This window comes from Chamaea fasciata, unplaced genomic scaffold (genome assembly GCF_029207755.1).
Source record: "Chamaea fasciata isolate MVZ Bird 193981 ecotype frontalis unplaced genomic scaffold, bChaFas1.0.hap1 SCAF_8, whole genome shotgun sequence".
Lineage (NCBI taxonomy): Eukaryota > Metazoa > Chordata > Aves > Passeriformes > Sylviidae > Chamaea > Chamaea fasciata.
In genome coordinates, this window is record NW_027094093.1 from 4,331,179 (window position 1) to 4,354,183 (window position 23,005).

A 23,005-nucleotide genomic window follows, 5' to 3' on the forward strand; every position below is an offset into this window, starting at 1 on the left:
CTTGCTGCTCACAGTGTGACAGGTCCCTCAGGGAGACCTCAGCTGCACCACCCGCCTGGCCCCCCCACACCATCTCAACGCCGTTCTGGAGGCAGCCTTCAGTGCTTGGTCTCTCCCAGCACTTGTATTTTTCTTACCATTTGGAGTCCCAAACAGCTTATCAGGCTTGTGGGTTTGAGAATTTAAGAGGCAAAGGGAACCTCTGCAATATGCTGATTGGGTGTGTCTTTGTGGTTTGAAAAAATGAGGCCTCGAGCTTAAACTGGGGTGTTTCAGGGGACTTCTGGCTATTATGGTAAAATGGTGTGCCCAGGAAGCTGGTACTCACTGCCCTGTGCTGTCCATTCCTCAGGTGGGAGCAATAGTCACCTCCAAGAGAAGTACAGGTGGTGCCAGAAGATGATGCTCTCTGGTCTTGCAGCGGTCTACCTTTGATTGAAAAAAGCTCTTAAGCTTGTGCTTAACTTTTATGAGATTTAAGCGCTTGTAAGTCACCTGAAGGGCTTCAAGATATGCTTGACATTGGATGCACACTTAAATCTTATTAAGGTTAAGCACAGGTTTTTTGTGGTGGAGCCTCAGCGGGGCATTTGTTCTTTGTATTTTTTGGTATTTTGCTTTTTATCTTTGCTGTTATTTAATGGGGTGAGAGACTCACACTGGCTGAGATCTTTGAAGATACAAAAAGAATGGTGGAGTGTTAGAGCAGAGTAAGAAAGACTGTGTAATCCCTTTGTAAACCTGGTAGTTTGCAGTCCAGTAGTGTGCTCTTGATGGGCAAGAAATCAATAGAATTTCTGTACAGAGAAATAATAAATATATATTACATAGTTAATCTCCTGTATATGAGTTGTATTGATAAAAACTTGACCTAAGTGTGTAACGCAAAGCACGGCAGTATCGTTTATGATGCACTCATGATTTTAGACAGGAATTACGAGGGAGGAAAAGCATTAGCTGGAGAATCAAAACCTTGATTAACAATTTGACGTGCTGTTACCAGAAGAGGGAAAGAGAAACAAGAATGTACCAGACTGAGTCTCCAGCTTTCAACCTCCCGAAAAGTTTTCGCTGGTGCTTGCATGTATCTGAGCATATGTATTGTAGGTGCATCAGAGTCCACGTATTTGAACTCGAGCAGCTAAACTAGCTGTGCTAAATTTAGATTTAGGTACTTAATTAAATGGTCTACATTTCTGAGATACCGAATAGCTGATGCATCTTTTAAATACAGGCAGGCTGCCTTTTTCATGTTAAAGAAGATGTGTAAATTCAAAGCGAAAGAAACAAAATCTCCTCTGCGTGCGGGTGAGACGGCCGTCTGCGGGTGCATGGGCAGCAATTGCATAACTGGTAGCTTTTTCCTTCGGGCTACTGCTGGTTCCTCGGAGAGCTCTGACTCTTTTTCCATCAGAGCACAGGAGCTGGGACGTACTCTTCTATACAGATGATTTCAAGCATATAGAAATGGCATTTCTTTTAATGCGCAGCTCGGTGCTCTGTTCTCGGTAAACCGGTTGGCAAATTTCGCAGAGGATTTTTTTTCCCCCTCCACTTTGTTTGTTTGTTTTTTAATACATGCTGCTACTTTGCTGTCCACAACAGAAGGAGAAGTTTGCCTGGATTTCCACATCCTGGATTTTTAGGTGTATTTTTAACATACTGGTATCTATCTTGTAAAGTGCAGTATTTTAAAATATATTGCCACTTCCCCAGAAGTGGGGCGTGATGGGCTGGCCCCAGCTCTGGAATGAGCCCTGACCTGTGGGTAGTCTGGTTTTGCAGCCCAAGGGAGAATGGTGGAGGGAAGGGAGGTTGTCCCTAGTGAGTGGAAACAGATGACATTCCTTATCAGCTAATCCAACTGGCATGTATATCCCTACCTCTCAAAGCCAATTTAAGTATGTTTTGGGAGCTGAGTCCTGCTTTACTCTCCGCTTTAACTGCACACAGCCAAAGCATGATCTGGCCACTTGTTTGCGTTGGCAAAAACTGAAGTGCTTTTCCCTTCCCCGAAAACCTGTCAGCATTTTATGTAAATCACCCAGAATGCTGTGGTCCATAGCAGAGGCTGTAATTTGTGTGTGTGTGCTGGGATGAGTGCAGCTTCCCTTGCGCTGGGGATCGAGGCTTGGCAAGAAGCTGTGCTGTGGGCTCTGGCTGTGCTATGCACAGAGGGAGGCGTTTCTCCAGCCATTGTTCCTCTGTTCCTGAAGAGCGGTTGTCTTCCCCTGCCACAGAATGGTAGTTCAGTCGAACAGATACAGGGATGGGGAAAATCGCCTGTGTCATGGATGAGGCCAGAGTAGGTGAGCTTGGTGTCCCATCGCTGCTCCTGGTGTGCAGTCCCCTTCCTGTGATAGTTCAAGCTGGGGATTGCCCATTCATCCCTCAGATGGTGGTGCAAGTGATGCTCTGGTCTGCAGCCCTTCCGTCACAGGGCCCGTGGCACTGCTGATTGTGCCAAGCACAGCGTTTCTCTGAAAAACTGCTAATTGAGGTGAAGCGTTCTCGTAATCTGCCTGGGCACCAGGAGAAGTCCTTTCTGTTTATTTGTTGTTGCTAACAGAAAATAAATAAAATGCTTGGTGTGGGAATTAAGCATGATGCAATCCTTGCATTAGTGAGGAGGGTAACCCCCTCCCTCATGTGCCACATCCTTGGGTCAGAAAAATAGCGTTGACTGGATTTATTTTCTCCTTTTCCCATACTGTGTTCTTTTGGTCCAAATTTCATACTCCACAGCACATTCCTCAATTTGCAGGATCTCTATCAGTTTTTTGTAACTGCAGGAGATGACTTGGTCGTAGAATATTGCCATTGATACTCCAGGGATTTGTGCTTAGGGATGTAGAGGGAAGGGGGAAGGAGAAGAGGCAAATAATCCAGGTTTTCTGAGATCATAAGGAGGAACCTCAGTGATTTCTCACCTCTTTATGCTTTCTGCTGTGGTCCTGAATTAAAATTTCCTTGCTCCTTGTTTCTGGTAAAGCAGGAGCTGTATTCTGCGACAGCTGTGCTGATACTTCTGTGCTCTGCGAGGTCCACGTGTTGTTCTCCCTTCTGCTGTGAATTGTGACCTTTTTTATGGTTGTTTTTGTTTTTTTTTTTTCTCTGCTGTAACATCCAGTCCCTTATCTAGTTCACTGCTGGATTTTGAAGTGCTTTATATTTCTCAGGGAAGGCTGGCAACACAGAATCATGGAATGGTTTGGGTGGGAAGGGGCCTTAAAGCTCATCCCGTCTCACCCCCTGCCATGGCCTGGGTCAACCTTCCACGTGCCCAGGTTGCTCCAAGCCCTGTCCAGCCTGGCCTTGGAAGGCTGGCAACACAGAATCATGGAATGGTTTGGGTGGGAAGGGGCCTTAAAGCTCATCCCGTCTCACCCCCTGCCATGGCCTGGGTCAACCTTCCACGTGCCCAGGTTGCTCCAAGCCCTGTCCAGCCTGGCCTTGGACACTTCTGGGGATTGGGCTTCCACAGCTTCTCATCCTCATTTGTTTTGTGTACGCAGAGGTTAAATGCTTTCTCTGTGTGGATGGGGCAGCAGCAAAGCACAGCCTGGGCAGAGGCTGTGGGGCTGTCAGCCTTGCCCCACTCCTACTTTGGGCTGCTGCTTTGTTACTTTTAGGCTTTTTTGGGGGGTATTAACTGCAGGACGGTCTCAGATCTTTGCTCGGACTCTACAAGCACTTTGATACATAAAGCATTTCGTTTAAGTCAGTGAAATGAGTTTTGTGCCCATGAGGGAGGTGTTCTACCTCTGCTTTAGCAGAACGTGTGCCGCCCTGGAACTCTAAATGCCATTTAACTTTTTTCTCCATGCAGAGTTCAAGTTTTTAGGACAGAAGTAATAAATGAGGAAAAACCCAGTTGTGTTGTTCTATATAAAAGATGTGTATGCCTAAGCAGCTAACCAGGAGTAAATTTAAACAAATGGTCATATAAACACATTTTGATGAACTCCACTGATCTGCCTCTCCCGTTTTGCTGGCAGAAAGGGTTTTTCTGGTTAAATTCTAATTTGTAACCTGGTGCAGCCTTCCTGTCTCTTGCAACATTAGTAGATTTGGCACTGAATCAAAAACTTCGGGGATAAATTTCTGAAAGTCCAGTTTTCTACTTAGCTTCCAATGTGTAACTTTCTGAAAAGTCATCTCTTTCCCTACTTAAACGTAAGGAAGGGGAGCTGAGATTTTTGAAATTGCTCTGGGCAGAAGGATGTCTTTTACTCGCAGTACTCAGTAACTAAAGTCTTCTGATGGTTTTGCCCAGTTCACGTCAAAGATTTTCCTGTCTTAAGAATGCAGTCATAAATTTGTGCAGAGGACAATTGGAAACCACCCATGAATCCCCAGGAATTTTTCATGAGAGATTCGTCACTAGTGTTTTATAGTAAATTGCCCTGTCTGGAAGCAGGTTTTTCCCAACAAAAAACCCTGCTAAAATCACTGATTTCATGTGATGTGCAGGCCGTGGAGTGAATCAGATAGAATAGTAAGGAGGTGTGCAGACTAGTTATGGTCCCTGGAATAACAAACAGAGAAATGGAGCAAGGTCTGCTGCTCTGTGTCTCGCTTGGGTAAACGCAGGCTGGAGCTCACTGCTGTCACTGTGTTGGGAGCGCTGCTGATAATTCCCTTGTGTTGCTGGGACGGAGCAGAATCACGGCGCTTGCAGCATCTGATGAATCGGGAGAAATGTTTCATTTTAACAAAGCGAATATTAACCAAAAGCCTGCTGTGGAAGGGTGAAAATCAGTATTGTTACTGAGAGCAAATACTTTCTCATGGCAGCATGGGCACAGAAATTCTGTGTTAAGAGGCCGGAAAGAAAAGAATCCTGTTTTGAGAAGTACTTAAGCTATACTTTGTGTATCGAAAGTATCTGCCACACAAAAAAAGGTTGAGTTCCCAGATCCACGTTTAACCAGGAGAGATGTCGAAATCCCTCTGGACCTGGATTTTATGTAGCAGGATTTTAGCTGTAGGAATACCCTGACTGTGTTATTGAGAACCAGTGCATTAATTTGTGAGTCACTCACTTTTTGATTTCCAAGGGACGAATGTTGCCAGCCAAGGACTAGGGAAATCTAAGTCTCCTTGTTTGCCAGGTCTGTGGGCTCCACATCCTCAGTGAAATTTCTGTTTTAATACAGAAAATATCTCAGCTTTGCAGCGAAAATATCAGTGTTTTGCACTGGTCTGAGATTCAAGGAAGGTTAACTCATACTGAAACTTCTGCACAGCACTTCCGTGCCGAGGCGGGAAAGGAGTGCTGTTGTGCAGGGAAGCTTCCAATTAAGCAGAAAAAGGAGTTGGTTTGCTTTTTGAAACAACGTTTGACATCTGTGAAATCTATTAGTAGGAAGTTCATCGGTTCATTTGCCTGGTTTCAGGTTGTATCAGCCAGCCAGCACTCGTAGCTTGTGCAGTGAAGTCTCTGTCCAGCTGTCATGTATTAAAGATACTGTGGAAGAAAGTATCTTTGCCTCGCCTGTCTTCAGGGGTCCACCTCACCGTTTGTCTCAGGATTTGTTTACACGAGAGCAAGTTAACCTGTGTACCTAAGATACTCGTGTAACTCAGGAGCAGTAATGCTTCATTTCGATTATTCATCGTTCTTTTTCCTGGACGAGACATAGCAGTAATGGATGCATGTTAAGCCATGAACTGTGAGGTTTCAGAGCTATTTTACTGTAATTTAGAGGTAAATGTTGAAATCATACCTTTTAATTAATATTTTATTTAACTGTAAAGTGATAAAACTCCATGGAGGTATTTATCTATTAATTTTATCATACCCTGGCACAAGCCCCTCTTACAAAGCCTTTAGGAAAGATAACACTTGGCAGCTCTGGCTTACCTTGCCTTGTCCATTCCTGAAGTAACTTAGATAATTAAATTCCCTCTGCTGGAGGGCAAGGGTTTTTAGGCATTCCTGGTTTTGTCTGGCTTTGGCCTCTAAATCTGGAGTTGAAAAGAAACATCTTTTTTGTTTCATTGGCTCTCCCTCCCCCCCTTGCCACACTGAAAGTCCCTGAGTTGGGGGGTTTTCTGCCCTGGTTTAGCTGAATAATAGAGAAGAGGTTTAATACTTAAAGCGGACTAAAAGTATTTTGTAGTTACGTTGCAGTCACATCGTTTCCAGTGCTGAAAAGCACAAAACTTGCTTAGTCACCTTTCAGCAGAGTTCGTGTTTTATTAAATCAGTATAAGTACATAGAGTCAAGCAGGAAATACACAGCTGTAAATGGTGGGGAAGCACACCATGCTTAAAATTGTCATTACTCGCTCAGAGTCACGTGGGCTGCCTTTAATAGGTCCACAGTTCCAGGTGTGTCTGCGTTGCCATGACCCCCAAAAACATTTTAAATGCAGTCAGGGACCATCGTGTAGAGAAAAGCTGTGTTTAAAGATTTTTTTTTTTTTGTGCGTGGATGTTCAGTTTGAAGTGTGATTGATTTCAGCTTACGGATAAAACCTCTGAGTTTTCACGGAAAAGTGAGGGAGGTGAATAAGGATGTCAAGGTTGTTATTTTGTTCCTGGGAAGTAATAATTCTGGAGAACAGTTTACAAAACTACCAGGAAAAGGCAGCAGGAGAAATAATTGGAACACAGTCTTCTCAAGGCATTGAAGTGATAAAAAAAGGCTTGTTTGCTAGTATCAGGAGTGGGCATCAGACAGCACAGTTCTTGGAAAACCAACAGAATCTTCTTGCTATGCAGTCCTTGCTTCTCTTTGTGCACGCTTCTGTTGGATAATGGCCTCTCAGATTAGCTGGGCTAAATGTAAAAGCTGCTAATCAATAGCACGAAGGTGTGACCAAAATTGCATCCCTCAAGCCTGGGGCTTAAACAAGGAGCTGGAATCGAGTGATTAGACAAAAGTGTAACAAACACATCAAAGCAGCTATTTACCCGGAATGAAGCCAGTAGGAGAAATGAATTCAGGCTGGCTTTAAATAGGTACAAAGGTTATTTAAGGTAAAGTGTGCTATTGGAGCAGATTCTGTCTGTTGCAAGAGAGGAGCAGACTACGGGTGATTTTGTGGTGAGTGTTTTCATGTCCTCTTTGCCATCAAACTGTGGTGCAGTGGCTATTTGAATTCCTGACTGAAAGCTTTCAGCGTCTCTAGAGCAGCCAGATTTTGGAGGAGTAGTACCTGCTCGTAAGTGGCCTCCAAAATATCAGAGATAAGTGGGTGATGGAGTGGGTAAAATACAGTAACTGCATAATTTTAAATACAGCAGGAGTAAAAGGAAGGACTTTAGACTTGGTAAGAAACATGCTACCTTCTTTCATGTTGTCATCCTGAAACTGAAGCTATCATTCCAGAATACTCAGAAACGTGTCAAAGGAAAGGGTTTTGCCTGTTTTCTCAGACAGTGAAAGCAAAACAGAAAAGGAAAAAAAACCCCATGTATTTTTCTACTGCAGTCTCTTTACATATCTCTGTTATGGACGTTTTGAAATGATATAAAATAAGATAATGGCTAATCAGATCATTTAAGTATAGTGTGGGAGTTTGAAAGGGAAACCACAAACTCTTTATCAATTCTAATGAGCTCGTGTTCAGTGTATTGGAAGAGGAGCTTTCTGCTGTGATTTTTTTGTTATTATTACTCCATAACGGTCTTGGTGAGATTGTAGGAGCCTCGGTATCTCCTTGAGTACCCCTGCGGCAGCCTCAGGTGTGATTTCCGTCTCCCACGTGGGAAATAAAGTTGCAGAGTATGGCATATCCATGGCACACCTTGCGCTGCCCTCCTGGCAGTGTCAATGTCCTGGCAGTGATTTGAACCACTGACACAAGAATTGCTTGTGGACATCCCTGAGAGTTCCCTCCCTCCCTCTCCTTCCTTTTGAATCTCCAGATGTGTTTTGGACTTCACCCTAGACAGACACAGGAACTATTTCAATACAAATGCAGCATTCATTTTGTCCAGTGAGGGAGTAACTTTTGTAGCTACTGTAAAAGGCTTTGAAGAGATGTGAAAGATCACAGAATCTTTGTTTTTCACAAGATCTGTGCTTCAGGCCACTGAATTTAAACTCAGAAGGTCCCAGCAGGATTTGGCCAAGATTCCATAATAGGTGATGCACTGAAAATGAGGTTGCTTACATCTGAAATCTGATGATCAAGACTTTGTTGAGCTGGGGCCCTATTTGGTGTAAACATTGGGTAATGCTTTAAATTGGAGGAGGGTAGATTTGAATCAGGTATGTATGGAAGAAGTTCTTCCCTATGAGGGAGGTGAGGCCCTGGCACAGGTTGCCCAGAGAAGCTGTGGCTGTCCCATCCCTGAAGGTGTTCAAGGCCAGGTTGGATGGGATTTGGAGCAACCTGGGATAGAGGAAGGTGTCCCTTGCCATGGCAGGGAGTGGAGCTGGATGGGCTTGGAGGTCCCTTCCTACCCAAACCGCTCTGGAATTCTGTGATCTGAAGCCCAGCTGCAGTAAAGCGCTTGGACAAGTGGCTAGCACCAGTAAATGCTCGTGTTCAATTGATTTGCTCAGCAGGACATAAGCAGGTGATTAGAGCAGACTGCCTGTGCAAGACTGCTGGAATAGTCTGGCTGTCCTCAACAAATGGTGATACAGAGTATGGTTTTAGTAACGTTCCTGAAAGCCTGTGTGAGTTCATCAGGGGTTTTCCTCTAAATAATATTAGAAAAAAAAAAAAGCTGGGTTTTTTTTTTTAATGGACCCAATCCCCACTGTCTAAGGCAGATATGAAGACTTAACATAAAAATAAGCTTTGGATGTGCGTGTGTGTGTGTGTGAACACATGGGATGAAGTGATAGGGTAAGGTCTAGGGTTTCTGTTAGTTGTTCATCAAATCAGTCTTTTAAATTCGTTTTATGTGGTAGAGTGCAAATTTGCTTGTTTCACAGTTTAATAGTGTAAGATTTTTCTCAACTTCAACTACTGCCCAGAGCTTGCAACCCTGATCCTCACTCGCATCCATGCCCTCCGTGTCACCTTAGCAATGCAAAGCAGCCTTTTAAAAGGGCTGCCAGTTAAAGTGTAATGCAAGCAAAAGGTTTGGTTTGTACCAAAGACCTTAACACCTTTGCTAAGGTCCAGTTGTTACGATCAGTTCTGAATTCTCATATGGATTGGACCTACGCTAAAAATAAGTGCAAAACCATAGAAGTAAATACCGCAAAACCACGACTATGGATCTAAATTTTCAGCAGAGCTCATCTTTTATAAAGGATAGAAGCTCTGAGGTGAAGAACTTTGAAGAAAGCCAGGAAGCATTGATCACCTCAAGGAAAGAGCCTCAAATCACTATTGGAGGCTTTGCCCATTGCGCAAAAGAAACGGCCTCTGACTTTAGAAGTGCCGTGTGATGGTGGTGGTGGGGACTGTACCCATGTGCAATGGCACTGGTACAGAGTGGGAAAGTGGCCTCTGTGCATCCTCCGATGTGTGTTGACAGCTCTCTCCCTTCCCCTTCCCTTCCAGGTGAACGCCCCTTCCACTGTAACCAATGTGGAGCTTCTTTTACCCAGAAGGGGAACCTGCTGAGGCACATCAAGTTGCACTCTGGGGAGAAACCGTTCAAATGTCCCTTCTGTAGCTACGCCTGCCGGCGGAGGGACGCCCTCACAGGACACCTCAGGACACACTCTGGTGAGCCCACCTTGGCTTCTCCTCACACTTCTTCCTTCCTTTATCACTACCGTCCCAGTGCAGCAGGTAGTGAAAATAAAGTGTAGCTCTGGGTCTGTACCGTCCTCTTCAGAGAGTGCAGCTCTCAACTTTGGGAAAGCCTTGATGTGAATCAGAAAAGTTGTGGTTCAGCCACACCTCTCCTTTTGTGTAACTGAGCTCCTCTGCTGATGCTATCGCATTTCCCTCTCAGTGTCTCCTTGGGTGTATCCTTCGCTGGCAGATTGTTTTGACACTCTGAGCCCCAAAGTGGCTGTGAAATTCCAGAGATCACAAAGAATAACTGTGGCCTCTTGGAAGCCGGCTTTGCAGTTCATACCCATTTCTTCATCTAATAAATGCCATATGCTGGTTGAGTTCAAACGTGTTCATCTTTCAAAGCCCTCCAAATTGCATTTTTGATTCAGTTAGATCTTGCTGTAAAGTCCCAGCTCGTGGCAGCCACGGCACTCACCCTAGAGCTGAAGGTGGTCAGGAGAGATTGGGTTTCTCTTGCCTTGTCATGTCTGTACCAAGTCTACTTGATACAGTTTCTTGGTAAGTTGGTGAGACATACCTGTCTCATAGCTGCGTGCTGGTAGTCGAGTTGGAGCCCCAGCAGTGGGGATCAGCTGTGGTTTTAGTCCCTGTCCCTGCACCAGGGGGCTGCATTCTGCCCACTCACTCATCTCTGTGAGTGACTCCTGAGTAAGATCTTAACTTGCTGTGTTTGTATCTCCTGGATGTTCAGCTTGTGTGTTTGGGCCGTTTATAAGAGGCTGTGTGTTTAATTGTTGAATGAGCAGGGATGATTGGACTGGTTGCAAGTGGCAGCATTGCAGATAAACTTCCTTGAGGTGTTAGCAAATGTGTGACTGCTGAAACACAGTGGTGGAAGTGCAACTGCAGGCAGAAATCCTTATATGTATTTCTTCTGCACAGTCAGCCTTATTCCAGTAGGTGTTTCTGCTTTAGGAGCATTGAGTTGGTCTTAGGATACAGAGTTGCTTTGGCATTTCCAAGAACAGGAAAGGGTAGGATAGTAAGCTGCTTCAGGTAGATTTGGGAGTGTGCAGGATGGTGTATTGGTGGAAGATGCTGACAGAAAGCTTGAACTTCCAAGGGAGTGCAAGAGTTGGGGCTAGGCTGGGAGAGAATTGCTTGAGCTGCATTTGATCTGAGAAGGGAAAATGTCTGTGAGCTGCAATTTTCACACGTGACAATAACTGTAGTTTCAACTGGAAATCTAAAAAGAAAACAGAACACAACACAAATGTTCACAATTAAAACAAAAAGGGAGTTGCAACAAAAAAATATCCCATACTACCAAACGCAGACATTGCGGTTGAAGACCTCACAATATGAACAGAGATTTTGTTACCTAGGTACTGCCATTAACAGAGATTGTTCTTTCTGTGTGAAGAGCACACATGGCTGATGGTTCTGTGTTTTGTGTGAGGATGAAATGTAAAGGTGTGGGATTTTCAGGAGGCACCTAAGCTGCTTAACTCCAGTTTCCCTGGAGCTTCTTCCCTAACTGACTTAGCCGTGCTCAGCTCTGCTCCGTTTGTAATTTTAGGCTGTGTTTTCAATGGAGAAATTGTCACCTGTCTAAGCAGCTTTCAGCAGAGGGCCAGCAGGAACAGACAAGTGCTCCCACAATACTCTCCAAGGCAGTTCTTACAGTTCTTAGCATTATCAGGTGAAGAGTTAAAACCTGGATTATTGCCCTAAAACGTGGTATCCCCCTGCAGAAAGGTGAAATGCCACTCTGGCCATGGGCATGGAAGGTGTCTGTCCCTGCCATATGAGCAAGCTGGGTCTGCTTATGCACACCTGGATCATGGGCAGATGTCCCCAAAGGACTTTCAACAGTTTCATGTCAGTGTGCTCTACAAGCATTCTGTGCTTTCGTAAAGTGCACATTAAAGTCTGGAAGTAGGCCTGGAAGGTAGAGCAGATCCAGCAACTGTAGCGAAGGTCTTTTCCAACCCAAATGATTTTATGAATCTGTCAATGTTTACATCTTCTGCTATTTCTGACCAGAAAAGAGGATATCGGATAAAATATAGAAAGAAGAGGTTGAAAACTGTTTTGAAACATGAGACTTGAAGCCAATTTCAATCTGGTACACTTAGTGTCTAAATTGAGGTGAGTCTGAATGTATTTTTGTAAGAGGAAAGCTCTTTAGATCAGATCCTCAGCTGATGGAGATTGGAATTACATCCCCTAAGTAAGGAAAGTACTTCTGTTTTGCACCCGCTGAAAATCTGGTGCATAATTTCATAAAGATAACACCAATTTCCTTTTTTTTAATGTATGTATGTATATTCTTTTCTTCCTTAAATAAGAGAGTTCTATTAATAAAAAACTAATATACTGAAGCAAAACCCCTTAATCTTTTTTCTCCTTCCCAAGAAGGTTTAAACTGCTATGGAAGGCAAATTATGCCATAAAGGAGTTGAAGAATTCTGTTTTATCCCTTTTTTTTCCTCTCAGTTAGTTTGATTTGTGGATTTGAGAGCACTGACTTTTGTGTCATCACTTAGTCAGGGACATCTTCTCACTGCTGCTTTTTAATCAGTTCTTCCTGTGCTTAGTGAAGTTTTCATGCAGTACAACAGGAAAGGTAAAAAAAATAAGGAAATGTAGATGCAAACAAAAATTATTAGAAGCATCTCTGACGTATCTGAAATAGCCAATACTTACTAGTAACTTAAAAATAATTACTTTTTTTTTTCCTTTGGATTGCTGTTTGTTCATGCTTTTTAATGTTATTTCCTGTTAATTTGTAAATGTTTCTAAGCATCACAATCTACATTTTGCCTCCTCTTCTTGCACGGAATCATATCTTACTGTGTAAGTGTTCCCAGGCCGAGTGGCTAACAAAATATTGCTTTGCATCTCTAATGCTGCTACTGCTGTTTAGCCCTAAATAATTAAGGACTTATCTTGCAGTGATTTACTCCTGCGATTATTTACCTTTTACGGACATATGGAGTTCTGATGAACTTTATCTCTATATTTTCCTCCCACATGCAGCTGCTTTGGTTTCAGGAATATAACGATGCCTCCAGGACATCAGTGGGATTATGCCTGGGGAGAGATTCATGTGCAGAATTACACTAAGAGTGGGCATGTACCTCAAGGTACTTACAGGACTTTCAGGTGTTGTTTTCAGAATTAACCCCATAGTTCCACAGCCCAGATAATAATGAGAGACGTGCCAGAGAGGGCTTCCAGGACAAGAATGTAAGGGCAGGCTGTGGAGTGGCTGTGGAGCCCCTTCCTGCAGGATGCACTGGACCAATCAGCAGGCATTGCCTTCACCTTGCCTGGCTTTTGCTGTTTTAAAGGGAAAAACATCCAGGCAAAGCCAATCTGCTGATGGCATTCACAGAGTACCTGCTATCTCACCCTGAGACGTGCCTGTCTTCTCCATCCCCTCTGGAACTGCACAAGACAATGGCAAAGACAAACAACATGAGAAAAATTCTGCTGTAGGCAATTAACGAACAAACCCCAGAAGTTCTAAGGAAGGCAGCTGAATCTGACAGGTCAATCTGATGGTTAAAGCCATCCAGATGTTGACCTCCATACTTTGAAAGGTATGACAGCCTCATGCTGTTTTACCCCAAAAAGCCAGGCATCCTCAGATGGGCGCAGAAACTTAGCAGTTAAGTTTTGGCATGGATTTCTCTTGTGCCTAAAATGGAGCTGAGTCGGCCCTCCCTTCATAGTGCTGTTGTAAACAGAAATGCTCTGACGGTGCTTGAAAAAGTCAAGGCTGCAGTGATGAGCAATCTGGAAGAGCCCATAGCAAGCACAGGCACCTCCGTTTTGAGAGCAGGGCTTGGCCAGTAAGTCAGAAATGAGGGATAGGATCACTTGCTAAGGAGAAAACAAAACTCTGAATAGGTTTTGACTAAGTGAGGATCATCCTTCCATTGCACTAAGTAAGGATGGTCCTGTGTGCCAATTGTTTAGTGATTAAAAGACTGTCTCATCATGTGTCCACACAAACTGTCCACATGGACAATGATTCTGGAATTTTCTGATTTTTGTTTTTACTTGGCGGCTTCAGTCATGTTCGTTACTGTGGGAGTATGCAAGTGTTATTCATATTTGAAAGCAGTTTTACTGTCCATTTCTTCCTAAAAAATTGGTAGTCAGATTATTATTTTTTCACAGAAGATTATCCTCACAATACATTTTAAAATTTGCTTTGAAGCTACTGCTTTCCTGCTTAGAAAGTGTCCCCTCCAAACAATTTTTTTCCTTTTAAGAAATATTTTTCTTCCCCCTCTTCCTCCTGCATTGCTGCTGCATGTTGTTTGTCTCTGCCCAGCTCTTCAATAGCACTGAACTAATGGTGCCCCTTTCTTGGAAAAAGAAAAGCAGAAAGCCTTTGTTTTGAAAAGAAAGGCTTAGGCAAAAGCTTCCAAAAGCACAATCTTAGCAAACCATGTACAGTGTGCGAGGTCTACGGCAGATATGATTAAAAAGGAAAATGCCCCGTTCGTGGAAACTCTTTCCATGTGTTTTGGTTAGCAAGTCCATCTTTCTCATGTCTTCTTGTCCATGAGGACTTTCCTTTCAACCCTGCCTGGGTGGCACTGAGCCATCCAAGGTGTCCACATGCCTGGAGTTGGGTGACAGACCTGAGGAGTGCTATCTGTGTTTGCAGCTGTGCGCAGAGGTAGAAGGGACCTGTTCCCTAATCCTGATGACATGCCTGCCTCAATACGTGTTTGGGTGAGTCCCACTTCTGAGGGGCTCAGTTTGGCTGAAAAATTGGATGGACAGGTGCTGGAATACACAGTGCTGTGCATGAGCTCCCAGCTGTCAAAAGCCAGTGAGAATTACTGAAACAGTAGCAAGGACGGTTATTAAGAATAACGAAGTCAACGTTTTAAACTGTTCTTTTTCATCTTGAGAGAACTTTTGCCACTATTAACATCTTCACTCTTAAAAGGCCCAGTATCTACTCTGTAACCATGTTTTTGAGGATGGGAATGTCATAATTAGATGAATCTTGTGATCTGAAGTTCTCATTACACTCTGAACTGGACTGACTCAAACACTTTGTGAATGGGGAAGAAAAATCAAAAGCAGACACATAGGATACCATCTGAAAAATCAAACATGTGTGTGAAGAGGCAAGTGGATATTCTGCATACCAATGCCAATTCTCCAAATAGGTTAGCAAATAGCATCTTCCCTCGCTTGTGATGAGCTGGTGGGTATTTATGCTGTCAATCTGATATTTAGAGCTCCATTTAATCAGGCAGAGCTGCTCTTCCTCTCAAGTTTTCTTATGCTGTTTCAGTTAAACTCAGTGGAATTACCCTCGTCACAAAATCATTTTGGGTTTTTCTTATCAGGCTGCGGGTTCCAAACCGCTGTGAGCATGTGTGCAATCCTGCAGCAGCTCTGCTTCTCATTACTGCTTCCAGCACCTGGAGGCCTTCACTCCATGCTGGAGAGAGTCTCAAATCTCTGATATTCCGCTTTCCATTTATTTCTGTGTGCCTTTTTAGAGGTAAGCTCAAAATGTGTTCGGGGTAGGAGTTTGCTAGGCCAAGGCTTTATGCCCTGGGGATCCTTGTTTAAAATTTAATCCTCTGTGGCACCCTCTTGTATCCCATGCTTTGCTGGAGCCCCACCTGGACATGATCCTTGGAGAGGAGGGGTTGTCTCCATCTCCAGAACACTACTGTGATAAATACTGATACTGTCTATAATGGAAGATCTTTTTTTTTGCTCAGGATTATCTCAGTATAGAGGCTTGGTCTTTTCTACAGAGCATAATTACTGCTGAGAAATCATGAATCAAAGAAATCTTTGATTTAAAGATGCTGTAGGATCTTGATCATTCCAGAGGAAGTACGTTTGGTCCTTGTTTTCAGGGAAACTTGTGGAAAGATACGGTTCCACCTAAATCAAGGAATGTTCACTTTTATGTTTTGGTCTTGAAATTCCATAAAGATTCCCTGTAATCTGCTGTTGTTTAGGAATTTAACTGTTCAATGCAGGAAATCTTCTGCGAGATAAAACAGAGAAGCGGGAGGAGTGGTCCTGGCAAGCAAAGGGCTGTGTACCAGCCCCATGAATCCCACTCTGTCTTAAGACCAGGGATCAACTTTTCTTTTCTTTCCCCCCACTCGTGTCTGGAGCGTTCTTGAGATAGCAGGAGCAGATGCCCTGCAGCTCCCTGTGTCTTGTGGTGCCCCAGTGCAAGCAGAGGAGGTGGTCTGTTCTTTCAGTGCCTGGGCACTCCCTGTTAAATGGCTGCACAGAGAAAGACTTGCCCCCTCTCCTAGAGATCAGAGTCACCAACACCATTGGAGCTTCTCAAGTGCTAAGATTTGTCTAGTGTCTGTGAGACTGGTCCCTCCTGCTGCCTCTCCAGGTGGACCATGGCTTTGCAATGGCTCTGCCAGGTCTACCTGCAAGTCCTCTGCAGTGCTTGGTGGTGACGAGGTTCTTGTTTAGGCAGGAGCATCACAGTGTAAGATTCACATGGGGTCATCCCTCATTAATTGTGACCGGTCCATTCCTGATGAAATACCCACGCAAGGATGGAAGCTTGTGTTTGGGATCAAACTGCTGACATCAGTTTTGTGCGTGTCTCCTGTCGCCCCTCCACGTTAGCGGTTCACACCCTGGCATCGTTACCCACATTCTGTCCCTCTCTGTGTTGCCTCAGGCCACATGGAATGGAACAAAGCACCTGGTCCTGCCCTTCTGGGCTATAATTTAGAGAGCACACAGGCCCCTCTCTGCTCCTGGGTGCTGCCAGTTGCTAGGCCAGCCTTCCTGTTCTGGCACAGCAAACAAGACAGTGCTTTCATTTTCCTCTGGGCTTTTATTCTGCCACAGTGCTATATGTGGGATTTCACTGGCATCAAAAAAGCATGAATGTGGTAAAACTTCTGCATACAGAGCTGCAGTGCTTCTAAACACCAGGCCTAACCTTTTTTAAACATCCAGAGAGACTGTTTCTGTTGCCTCCCTGGGGAGGCAATTCCACTTCCCATCTGCTTTTTATAACTGTGACTCTCATCTTGATATTTAACCTTAACTATTCTTTCTTTTGGTGCAGATTATTGCTTTTTCCAACACTATCTGTTGTGACTGTGAGTAATTCCCATGCTCAGTTTACACTATGATAGGCTGTAGTCGTACGTCTGGCATTGATTCTGTTCTAGTCTGTGTTTATCCTCCACTCCTCTCGTCTCTTTTTTTATTACTAATTTTGAATGGTTTTGCTACCCTTGTTCACTCATTTATGAGGGACCTAAATTACAAAGTCATTTGATGCTTTGGAAACAGGGGCCGGTACAGATGCAGACCCCTTAACCTTATCTCTGCCTCAGTTGCCTGCCAGTAAAATGGAAATAAAGAGCACTTCTCCACCTAGCTGAGGTGGTGAGAGGGCAGCACGCGGGAATCACGGCAAGGCACAAACATATTGCTGCGGTGAAGGTCATGTGAGTACATCATAGAGTGCTCAGTGGTGCTGGTGCCCCAGCTGCACAGCGCTGTACATGATCTCCTTGGTTTTACTTAGCCTTTGTGCAGTAGTGAAATGAGATAATTACAAAGTGGAAGGAATTATAACTTCGTATTGTTACCATAACCACTGAGGTATTAGGCCCCGATACCGGCGTGATTATCTCAGACACAATAGTAAGGTGATTATTAATAATACTAAAGGACTTACTACTTTGATAAGGCATCAACTTAGCCTGCAATTTTGGCGTCATTTCTTTAAAAACCCCCTATCTGTTCCGTCAACCCCAAGCCTGTGTGGAGTGGGTATGAGTTGTTGCCTCCTTGTTATCTGTTTTTCAGTGATGAGAAAATGAAACAGGAAAACCCCCATGAGACCCAATTTGCAAATTCAGGGACCTAAGCACCACGGTAGCTTTGTGTGCATCACTTGTCTTTCTGCACCAGAACTGCTACGGACAGGCTGGCAGGTGAGACTGCAGTAGCTCAGGCAGTTAAAGATCTTTGCTCCTTTCAGTTCCAGCTAGAAACAGTTCCCTTGTTTTCCTTGTCAGCAGGGATTGTTTCAGAAATGCGGTATTTTTATGCTCAAGTTGGCACATGTATGTACAAACCCAGGATTTAAGGCGCAGGTGTTGCATGCGCAGGGATTTGGGTGTCTCGTTGCGTTAGGATAAGCTGGAGGGGCACGGTGCAGCACACCAGGAGCCCTCCTGCTCCAGAGCCACCCACCGAGGAATCTGCAGTGGGGTTTGCAGACAGAGATTCAAGAAGTGGCAAAGAACTTTTTCATACAGTTGAAATGCGAACATGGTTTTGACGTGACCAAGCCACATCTCAACAAAGCCAAGACCACTTCTTGCACATATTCTGAGCAGCAAATACCGCAGCAGCTGTAAGGAGGAAACCAGAATTGGGTTCTTTTTTTCCCCTGAGAAAATTATTTTCAGGGGCAAAAAGCTTCTGCGTATCATCTCTGGGGAAAGGAGACCCAGCATTTGAAGCTGGCCTTTGTCAGTTCTTGGAGGAGTTTGTGAAACCTTTCAGCTTGGGAATGTTTGAGCTGGGAACCCAGCAGTGGTGTGAGGCCTCGTTTCATTGATACCTCGGAGCTGTGTTACAGGGCAGTGTGAAAGGGAGAACCGCCCCTGACATTTCTGACAGCATATGTTTTAAGGTGTAAGAGAGGTATTTTTGCCATCTGGAAAGGAAGCCAGGAGAAACTAAAAGGGGACAAAAATAACCCGTAACCCACGCCACAGCAGAGTTGAGGAAAGCTGCTACTGATATATTCTCCTGAGCTCTCAGCAGCCTGTAATTATGAATTGGCTTACAGCTAAGATATTGATGGATATCACTCAAGAAGGAAAATGAGAATGCCTGGATTTTTTTTTACAGTGAACCTGTACTGAACTCTGTGTGACTCTCCTCCTATTTATAACCCTGTGTGAAGTTCAAGGAAACTTGTCCTGGAGGTTTCCCATGAGAGGGAACTGTGTTTTTACCTGACTAAAGCTCTCTGGATATTTTCCCATTTTTTATTTGATCTAAGTGTGAACTTTCTCCACCCTCTGCCCCTCCTTCCCTTCTGGAGTGGTTAGAGAGGTGGATTGCAGCCAGGATTGCACAAGAGATGCCAGTTGCACACATGTTTTGCATAACTGTGCTGTGTTGATTTCAGACAGGGTGCCCCAAGTTCCCTGCCTGCCTTGCAACAGCGAGTCAAGATCTCTATCTTCATTCCTGAAGCTGGAGAAATGCTGGTGAGGCCCTGACTATTGAACCCTTGACAAAGAGCACCTGGATGGGACAGTGCCCAGCAGCACAGAGCTATCCCTGTGCAGGAGCCTCTACTAATAAGTTGTTTGGGCTCTTTGTATCAGAGGTGCAAGAGTCCTTCTGCCACTGGGAAGGGCTGCAAGTGATCGGTGCCAGCTGCTCTGTGTTATGGGAATGTGCTCCCCGAGCACATGTCCTTTCCTTCTATTCCAGCAAGAGGAATAAATGTTCTCATGTTCACAAATATCTCTCTCAGACAGCCAAGGACCTCTCTTGGTGAGAATCCTGCCTGGAAGATTAAGACAGGCTCATCCCAGTGCTCATTTTGGGGCTAGTTCAGTGTGGCTTTTATCTTTAGAAGCTGTGGGGTCTGCTTGATTTCAGTGAGAATTAGGGGCTTGGACAGCCTTAGCCTTAGCCTGTGTTCCGGTTCCATTTGCCAGGAAATGGGTGCTTTCTTCCTCCTGCCTCATTTATTTGGAGTGCAAGTCAAGACCAAACTGGATGGGGCTTTGAGAAACCTGGTCTGGTGAAAGATGTCCCTGCCTGTGGCAAGGGGGTTGGAATGGGATGATTTTCCATCCATTCTGTGGTTCTGTGACAACGGCACCCCTAGCCAAACAGAACTGGGACTGTTCCTAGCAGGTGTTGCCCTGTGGGACAGAGCTGGCCTCACAGGTAACCAGAGCCCAGGTGATTTAAGGGCTTCAAGGTCTTTCTGAAAAATAAATCACATGCAAAAAATACACTGCGGAGAATCTGATGTTGAGATTTTTATATAGAAAAGTGACATGGGCCATAGACTCTCTCTCACTTGGATACCCTTCATGTGCCTGCATTTTGCTTGTTTCCTTGGAGACAGTGTCTTGTCTGAGAGCAGTTAGCCTTGGCTAGGAAAGGCCTGACATTTCTGGTTTGTGGGATAAAGCTGTGCTGATGAATTTTCCAACAACCACAGAGGCAGGATTTGGTACAGACATAAGCAGTTCTGAGCAGGGTTATCATGTGGGCACCTCTAATCCCTCTCTGGGGGCACCACTGAAGTCCCTGGTGTGAGAGCAGGGTTCAAAGATCCTCGAGGAGAGCCTAGCGATCCCTGTCCCTCAGGTATCAGAAACGTTTGAGAAATTTCTCCCTTCCCTTTCCTTCTTCCAAAGAGCTGAGTCAGCTGGACTGGCATGTCTGGAACTCTGTGGCACCGGAGCAGGCAGTCTGCCAGCAGCATTACACACCGCATCCAAGGGAACACGTCACTCCTCTCTCTCTCTTTTTTTTTCCCTTTGCAATCCCCACCCTCTCCCTTTTATTTTTCCTTGTTGATCCGTGTAGGTGAGTCAGAGAAACCTGCTCATCCACGGCCTGTTCCTTCTTGCCAAATCCTGGAGCAGCACTCCCAGTTCTTGTTGGGTGTCAGGAATAGGTTATGAAAACAAAAACTGATACAGTCGGTGTACACTGGCTGTAGAGCCCACAGTGTAAATGCACACTGCATGTGCCACTTGGAATGACTTCCTAACAGAGTGATATCGTTTATAGGAGACAATTTATTCTGTGATTCATATGTAAAATTAGTTTTATTCCTACAAAACACCAGGACGGAACAGGGAAATTATTTAAAGCATAAATTGGAGGGCATCTGGGGAGAAAATCCATCTTAATTCCGCTGAATTTTGAAGCAATAGAAGAGTGGAAAATTTCAAGCAGGAAAACAGATAGTTCATGGAAGTATATTTTGACTGATGTTTTGGTATCAATTATAGTTTTACTAATCTGAAGAAATTCCGTGGATATTGCCAGATTTCCTCAGAGTTTGCACTATTGATGAATTTGTGACCCCAGAAATTAAAACATTGTGAATCTGGGTTCCCTTATCAGATACTTACAAGTGAGGGTGCAAGGTGATAAAAAGTGGCCTTTTTGTTTACCTTGCAATATTTATTTCATGAGTGGAAAGGGAGTGAGTGAGCAAACATGCGGGGTAACTTTTCCTTTTCAGTCAGCTGACTCCAGGAGCCGGGAGCTGAAGGAAAAGCAAGGTATGGTGTCTAACTTGGGGTGAAACTGCGGGTGTTGGTAGTGCTGTAGGGTTCAGCTGTGTCTCACTATCCATAGCTACATTTCCATCAGGCAGCATCAAGGCCTTGATTTTTGGCATCTTGCGTTGGAATGAAGCTGTTCAGCTGCAAAGAACAGATCATTCACCAGGAAAAGTGCTTTGTTGGACTTTTACGTGCCATAGTAAAACGTCCGTGTTAGCTATATTGTGAAAAATGTATCCATTATGTTCATGTGGTCTTCTACAAGCAGCGAGTTTGCTCCAAGGGCTAAAAACGAGCCAGCTTTGAGAGGCTGCAATACAGTTCTGGCTGAGAAGCACGAGATTTCTGCCTTAATCAGCATGAAGTGCTGGAGTGCAGGCCCTGGGACAGGATCGCAGCTTGGTGAGGAGAAGGGAAAGTCCATTTTGTGTCAGGTGATGACACCTGATTCTTGGTGAGATACAGTCATTTCTCAGAGTTCCAGGCCAAGAGAAGAGGAGAGGAAGGTTTACTGCCCAGCCACTTCTGCAGGGGAGGAACCCAGAGGGCCAAGACATCAGTGTCACAGGTGGGAATGAACCCAGATGTTCTAAATTCCCATCTACTGAGTCAGTTACGAGACTTTCCACACAAATTTAAGGAATTGATGTAAAGAAAGATAAAGTCTTCTTTTTCTTCCAGGTATTGAGGAAGGAGAAAATTTACATCCTTTCACTCTTGATTCAGACTTCTGGGTGAAATCACCTATTTCAAAGAGCCTAGGATAGCCTTCAGTATGATTTTTTTTTTCCCCATCAGGGAATGTAGCTAAGTATATTCAGAGTTTCCTAAATTCCCTACTTTTACAGGAAACCGTTTAAAAATATTTCTAGATGCTTAGAGAGCCATTTTCTGTTGTCCAGCTTTTCTGTCTTTGCTTTCAGCCTAAGCAGTTGCTTTTTCTTCCCTTCTCTTCTTTTCCTTCCTTCTGGTTTAATTTCACACCCACATTTAATTCTCTTACATTTTGTCTACCTCCCTTTCAGTCACAATTAGTTTCTGAATCTATCCAGGACTTATAGTGCAGAGTTAAGTGCGCCAAAAAAGGAAACATCCTAAAATCCCAAATCTTTCCTTCCTTCCTCCCTTTCTACTCATTCTCTCTACTGAACAAACCTAAAAAAAAAATCCTGGGTATTAAGAAGTACTCTGAAATTGTTGGTATTTATTTTTTGTATTCAAACTAACAACAAACACCTCCCCCCCCAAAAAAAAAACAAACCCAAAAACTGACACCCAAACTCAAACCAATAAAACAAACACAAAACAACCCCAAACCCCAACAGACTAGGAAAAATATTGAGACTAACAGGAATTGCAGAATTTTATTATCCAGAAAAGATTAATCGAGTTTCAATATCAGACCTAGATACTTGATGTAGAGGTTTGTGCTAAAACAGAAGCTGTCCAGTGTCTCAGATTCCTCTCTTAAAGGACCCCATCATCCTTTAAAATACACCTTTACTGTTAATTTTGTTGTGCTGAGAATTGTTTTCCTACAAAATGGTCGTGAGTTCTTCCCCCTGCCAAATGCTGTGGTTCATTTTGACAGCGGAGCAGTAAAGATCACTGGTGTAGGTGAGAAAAGTCCCACCTTTATTTGGAGCTGCCCTGCATCGTTGGTGATAAACACGCCTATTGTGAGGCAGAGAGCAAGAGCCAGGGGGTGGGAAAGCTGCAGAGGTGGAAGGAGACAATTCTTTTGCTGTTTGACCTCATCTGACACAGGGGCAAGACCTGGCAAAACCGCGTGCCTGAGCAGCAGATCTGGATGAGGGTAACACGAAGGCATGGGCCACACTGATTCCTGGGCAGTTAGAAAAGTGTGAATAAGAATTTTCATGTCCCAAAGGAGCCCATTAGTTTCACAGCCTGACCTGCTTTTGGAAGCAACATTTCCTTCAGTGTTGGCCTTGATCAAAATAAGTGAAAACTCCCAACATCAGTGGTTGGGAAAAGAAGGGGAGCTG

The 23,005-nt window shown here is 44.2% G+C and overlaps 1 protein-coding gene across 7 annotated transcripts in view; it reads left to right on the top strand.

The window, feature by feature from the left end:
- Positions 1-23,005, top strand: part of IKZF2 (IKAROS family zinc finger 2) — a 116,094-nt gene that overhangs the window by 62,493 nt on the left and 30,596 nt on the right. For 6 of the 7 annotated variants that reach the window (XM_066189441.1, XM_066189440.1, XM_066189444.1 and 3 more), the window contains one exon: positions 9,478-9,645. The exons of the other annotated variant lie outside the window; for it this stretch is intronic. In XM_066189441.1, the coding sequence (XP_066045538.1) occupies positions 9,478-9,645 (168 nt within the window). The remainder of the gene's footprint in view (positions 1-9,477; positions 9,646-23,005) is intronic. 7 annotated transcript variants of the gene reach the window in all.